Source organism: Salmo salar, chromosome ssa20 (assembly GCF_905237065.1).
Source record: "Salmo salar chromosome ssa20, Ssal_v3.1, whole genome shotgun sequence".
In the NCBI taxonomy this organism is placed as follows: Eukaryota; Metazoa; Chordata; class Actinopteri; order Salmoniformes; family Salmonidae; genus Salmo; species Salmo salar.
Window position 1 is genome coordinate 8,561,451 of NC_059461.1, and position 6,569 is coordinate 8,568,019.

At 44.3% G+C, this 6,569-nt stretch overlaps 1 protein-coding gene across 2 annotated transcripts in view; it reads right to left on the reverse strand.

Annotated features, from left to right (window-relative positions):
• The window catches only part of LOC106580158 (rhotekin), a 90,233-nt gene extending 84,061 nt beyond the window's left edge, over positions 1 to 6,172 (reverse strand). The window contains exon 1 of one of the 2 annotated variants that reach the window (XM_014160903.2): positions 5,374 to 6,172. In XM_014160903.2, the coding sequence (XP_014016378.1) occupies positions 5,374 to 5,469 (96 nt within the window). In that variant the 5' untranslated portion in view covers positions 5,470 to 6,172. The remainder of the gene's footprint in view (positions 1 to 5,373) is intronic. The other variant, XM_014160906.2, reaches the window with a different exon arrangement.
• Between the last annotated feature and the right edge of the window lie 397 nt (positions 6,173 to 6,569).

Here is a 6,569-nt window from a genome sequence, read left to right on the forward strand (position 1 = left end):
CATCAAATTGATCAGAAATACAGTGTAGACATAGTAATTTACAACATTAACAATTGTAGCTGGAAAAAGCTGATTTTTAATGAAATATCTACATAGGCGTACAGAGGCCCATTATCGGCAACCATCATTCCTGTGTTCCAATGGCATGTTGTGTTAGCTAATCCAAGTTTATCATTTTAAAAGGCTAAATGATCATTAGAAAACCCATTTGCAATTATGTTAGCACAGCTGAAAACTTTTGTCCTGATTAAAGAAGCAATAAAACTGGCCTTCTTTAGACTAGTTGAGTATCTAGAGCATCAGCATTTGTGGGTTTGATTACAGGCTGGAGTGATGGTTGCTGATAATGGGCCTCGATACACCTATGTACCGAGGCCCATTAACACTCTACACTCCATTTCTGATCAATTTGACACACACAGTATCTTTTCTACATTATTTTCACAAAAAGAATCATCCATGTATATATTGCACACACACACACAACCAGTCAAACGTTTGGACATAAACTCAGCAAAAAAAGAAACGTCCTCTCACTGTCAACTGAATTATTTTCAGCAAACTTAACATGTGTAAATATTTGTATGAATATAAATATTTGTATGAATATAAGATTCAACAACTGAGACATAAACTGAACAAGTTCCACAGACATGTGACTAACAGAAATTGAATAATGTGTCCCTGAACAAAGTCAAAATAACTCCGTATCTGGTGTGGCCACCAGCTGCATTAAATACTGCAGTGCATCTCCTCCTCATGGACTGCACCATATTTGCCAGTTCTTGCTGTGAGATGTTACCCCACTCTTCCACCAAGGCACCTCCAAGTTCCCGGACAATTCTGGGGGGGAATGGCAGTAAGGGTACCACATGAGGGAGGAGGATGTCTTCCCTGTAACGCACAGCGTTGAGATTGCCTGCAATGACAACAAGCTCAGTTCAATGATGCTGTGACACACCGCCCCAGACAGACCCTCCACCTCCAAATCGATCCCGCTCCAGAGTACAGGCCTCGGTGTAACACTCATTCCTTCGACGATAAATGTGAATCCCACCATCACCCCTGGTGAGACAAAACCACGACTCGTCAGTTTAGAGCATTTTTTGCCAGTCCTGTCTGGTCCAGCGATGGTGGGTTTGTGCCCATAGGCGACATTGTTGCCGGTGATGTCTGGTGAGGACCTGCTTTACAACAGGCCTACAAGCCCTCACAGTCCAGCCTCTCTCAGCCTATTTCGGACAGTTTGAGCACTGGAGGGATTGTGCATACCTGGTGTAACTCGGGCAGTTGTTGTTGCCATCCTGTACCTGTCCCGCAGGTGTGATGTTCGGATGTACCGATCCTGTGCAGGTGTTGTTACACGTGGTCTGCCACTGCGAGGACGATCAGCTGTCTGTCCTGTCTCCCTGTAGCGCTGTCTTAGGCGTCTCACAGTACGGACATTGTAATTTATTGCCCTGGCCACATCTGCAGTCCTCATGCCTCCTTGCAGCATGCCTAAGACACATTCACACAGATGAGCAGGGACCATGGGCATCTTTCTTTTGGTGTTTTTCCAGAGTCAGTAGAAAGGCCTCTTTAGTGTCCTAAGGTTTCATAACTGTGACCTTAAATTCTCTCAACCAGCTTCACCTGGAATACTTTTCCAACAGTCTTGAAGGAGTTCCCACATATGCTGAGCACTTGTTGGCTGCTTTTCCTTCACTCTGCGGTCCAACTCATCCCAAACCATCTCAATTGGGTTGAGGTCGGGTGATTGTGGAGGCCAGGTCATCTGTTGCAGCACTCCATCACTCTCCTTCTTGGTCAAATAGCCCTTACATAGCCTGGAGGTGTGTTGGGTCATTGTCCTGTCGAAAAACACATGATAGTCCCACTAAGTGCAAAACAGAAGGGATGGCGTATTGCTGCAGAATGGCGTGGTATCCATGCTGGTTAAGTGTGCCTTGAATTCTAAATAAATCACTGACAGTGTCACCAGCAAAGCACACCCACGCTTCACGGTGGGAACCACACGAGGAGATCATCCGATTCATCTACTCTGCGTCTCACAAAGACAGAGCTATTGGAACCAGAAATCTCAAATTTGGACTAATCAGACCAAAGGACAGATTTCCACCGGTCTAATGTCCATTGCTCGTGTTTCTTGGCCCAAGCAAGTCTTCTTCTTATTGGTGTCCTTCAGTAGTTGTTTCTTTGCAGAAATTTGACCATAAGGCCTGATTCACGCAGTCTCCTCTGAACAGTTGATGTTGAGATGTGTCTGTTACTTGAACTCTGTGAAGCATTTATTTGGGCTGCAATCTGAAGTGCAGTTAACTAATGAACTTATCCTCTGCAGCAGAGATAACGCTGGGTCTTCCTTTCCTGTGGCGGTCCTCATGAGAGCCAGTTTCATCATAGCGCTTGGTTTTTGCGACTGCACTTTTAGAAACTTTCAAAGTTCTTGACATTTTCCGGATTGACTGACCTTCATGTTTTAAAGTAATAATTGACTGTCATTTCTCTTTGCTTATTTAAGCTGTTCTTGACATAATATGGACTTGGTCTTTTACCAAATAGGGCTTTCTTCTGTATACCCCCGCTACCTTGTCACAACAACTGATTGGCTCAAATGCATTAAGAAGGAAAGAAATTCCACAAATACATTTTTAACAAGCCACACCAGTTAATTGAACTGCATTCCAGGTGACAACCTCATGAAGCTGGTTGAGGGAATGCCAAGTGTGTGTAAAGCGGTCATCAAGGCAAAGGTTGGTTACCCTCAAATATAAAATATATTTTGATTTGTTTAACACTTTTTTGGTTACTATATGATTCCATATGTGTTATTTCCTAGTTGAGATGTCTTCACCATTATTCTACAATGTAGAAAATAGTAAAAATCAAGAAAAACCATGGAATGAGTAGGTGTGTCCAAACTTTGACTGGTACTGTATGTAATCGTATCTTTTGGGGCGGTGGTGTTCCTCACTAAATGAATAGAAGGGAAATACTGAGGGATTATAATTCTGTGAGTGGTGCACTGACACACATGTTATGTGTCTGGAATGCTGGCTCTGCTGCTTCCTCGCCAGGGTTATTCTATGTAACCACATGAGCTCAGAATAGCTGCCCCTCTATGAGCAAATGAATGTCTTACCTGTAGAGCTCAGGAGGAACTAAGCTGAGAACTCACATTTGCCCACTGGACAGGCACAGTCCTCCCAGTCAGCAACAGTAACAACAAAGGGGAAGTTGACAGTGTTTTCGACCATAGCAACTGGATCATCCACAGCACTCTCCTAAATGACCTTTAGGGCAAAAGAAAAATTATGCTACGGCTGAATGGAGGCCTCTCTGCAGCAGACAGAGAAGTCGTCATCCTGGAGTTCCAGTGGGTCGCACAGCTCCATCACATACAAAGAATCGCTGTTCCAGCAACCCACCCAGGCAGGGAAGGAGGGGGGGGGGGACACTGAAGAGAAACAAGCCTGTCCAAGCAATACTGTTTACTGAGATATTACACAGACTGACAACCCAATTAGGATCTCTTCGTTGAGAGAGTATCTGCCACCATTCTCTGCAAGCATAGAACACAGATCCAGCATGTACATTCACTGGCTTCTTCCAGTTTGTCAGTGCAGCAAACAAGTGAGTGTCTTAAAGCAAGCTCTTTCATGGAGTATAATTGAATGGTTTGAGACTGACTGACATTTGGTGGCTGGAATTAAAAGGTTACAACTCATGAGAGTGTCAATGATGATTCTGTAATATGTGAGCGGTTGATAGGTTAGGGGGTTCAACAGGGAGGCAGGGAATGCCAGGGGCAAAGACAGAGTTCTAAAGTCGGTTCTGGTTAGGGGGTACTATAGCTCCCGAGTGGCGCAGCGGTCTAAGGCACTGCATCTCAGTGCTAGAGGCGTCACTAGAGACCCTGGTTTGATACCGGACTGTATCACAACCGGCCGTGATCGGGAGTCCCAATTGGCCCAGCGTTGTCCGGGTTAGGGGAGGGTTTGGTCGGGGTAGGCAGTCATTGTAAAAAAAAAAAATCTGTTCTTAACTGACTTGCCTAGTTAAATAAAAAACACAGGGGAGACGCATCTAGTTTCTGTCTAAATGCCAGAGTGCTAGCTGGTGCAACCTGGTGTCTTTATTCTAGAGAGAGAGAAAGTGGAGAGAGAGAGGAGCCAGCTCCACTGAGTATGTGTATGGGGTCTGAAAAGGGGGTTGGCACTGTGTGTGTGTGTATGCGTGCGTCCATTAGACATTCATCGCTCTATTACCAAGCCAAGTTGCCCATTAGACAGTCACATGGACCACCTGGCTGTCTGTTTGGAACAGCTGAACTAAGACACTTCCGTGTGTATACTGGAAGTGAGCTGCCAACCTGTGCCATGGTGATATTACTGCCCCACACAGTGCCCAGCAGTGGCTGGCACTCCCATTGTCACTTAGATAACACACCCTAACACACAACAGCTGCAGAGCACAGAGCCAACATAGTTTTACAACAGAGCAGCCAAAAGCCAAAGAAATGAAGCATTAAAATGTCCTTTTGATATATTTCCTGTATCATTTCCAATGACCATGTGTCTCCAGCCTCTCTCCCCAGACTAAGATAGAAATGTTCTAGCCATTTCCTCTGCTCATCAAAGGATCAGAGATGTCATTTTCTCTTTGAGGTGGACCATGTTATGCTCAGATCAGTACCACACTGACTGAATTGTTAAGCATAATGTTCACGTCAATGACACCACCCTTTGTTAGGTATTGATATAAGTATTGCATATAAGTATTTCTTCCTCTGACACACACACTTTTGCCCCTTTGGGGACTTGCGAATCCCACATGTGCAGCTGGAGACAATGTTAGTTATTCTCTAACCCGACTTTACTTACTGTAGTTGGCGTGTTGTTTTCTATTATCTCTCACTGAGAGCTAGCTCGGCCATAAGGAGACCACAACGGAGTATGCATAACCCCTTTGTCAGAGACATTCTTCAGCCACACCCGCTCAACTTTTAACATGACATGTGAAAGCAGCACAGCGGCGAACTCACTCCGTAAACTGGCTCATGTGCTCTGCACAGTTGTAACAGCTCAGGGGGAAGTGAGAGCCTGTACACCTTACCTGGTTCCTGCCACATCATACACTCAGACTGCATGCCAAACAGCTTCACAGCTCTCCCCGACTTTTGACACCCTATGATTTGTACACTTAAGCTTGAAAATGTCACTTCACTGACATGCACTGCAAAGATATGACATGACAACACTGCACATTGAATGGCCGGTGAAAGAAGAGAGGATATCAGACAAAGCCCGTGAGAGAGTCTGGAGGTACTTAATGATGACTGACAGTTACAGCTTCCTTAAGGTACATTACCTGTAAACTGAGGGCGATCTGGCGGATGTACATCATGTTCAGGTCTTCCAAAATGCGCAGTTTGTCCTCCATGTCTGCGTATCTGTCCATTGGCATCCCTCGAAGTAGTATCCACAAATTGAGGTAGCCTATGCTTGAAAATGTTCACTTCCACCCCTCAAATTAACTTCATTTGTCGCAAATTAAAAGCGTTTATGGGAGCTGAGAACGCAAATTCCCCATGACAAAACGTCAAAAACGCTCATGGTGGCAGATGAAAACAAACATGAAGAGACTGTACTGTAGATCAGTTTCGATAATATGGTGTTAGTTAAAGTACAGGTGGCGCGTTACGCACAAGTCTCCAAAAAACAATGCGCAAAATAGCATACACCGTAACCTTTTCGTCTACTGAAGTATATCCAAACCAGTTTCGCTGTGTTAAAACTACCAAAGTCCACAATGCACTGACTTTTCCGAACGCAAGAAGAGACGTGTGCGAGCGCCCTAACAGCATACAGTAACACTGTTCATAAAACATACAGCTAGTCGACAGTGCATATTCTTGGCTACCTTTTTTCTCTCTCGCTCTCTCAGGCAACAAAGGGCTTCTCAAACACCCACAGTGAACACCCCTCCTTGGCAGTATGGGAAAGAATGGTCCTTTTTAAATGCAATTCTTCTCTTTGTGTCATTGCGTCCTGATTGAGAGTGCTGTCTGTCGGCTGTGATGACCTCTCCACAAAAGGGCATTGCCTCCCTGAGCGCGAACACCACAACAACTCAAATGTGCGCAATACTTGCCACGGTAGCCGAGGGACGTTACGCTAAATTAACCCATACAATGCTCCTCTCGCAACCGAGCATTAAATATAAAATAAAAATACCAAGTACGTGAAGGGGAGAATATTGTTGTCTCCATGCCCTTAAACAATAAATAATAGGTCTGCGAAATAACAGACAAACGGGCATTTAAAAAGGAATTGTGGCGGGGCAGATATTCAGACACTTGATAACAAATGACCAAATTAAAACTGGATCAGACAGCGCATTATCACGGTTTGAAAAAATGCCTAACCTAACAGCAAATTAAATGTTGCATTTATTTATTTTTTGTTCAGTGTAATAATCCAGATATTGTTCTCATCTTATTTCTTGTCAGCGTTTTGCTTTGTGGGACCGAGGTTTTAGGGGTTAATCTTTAATTTGCTGTTAGG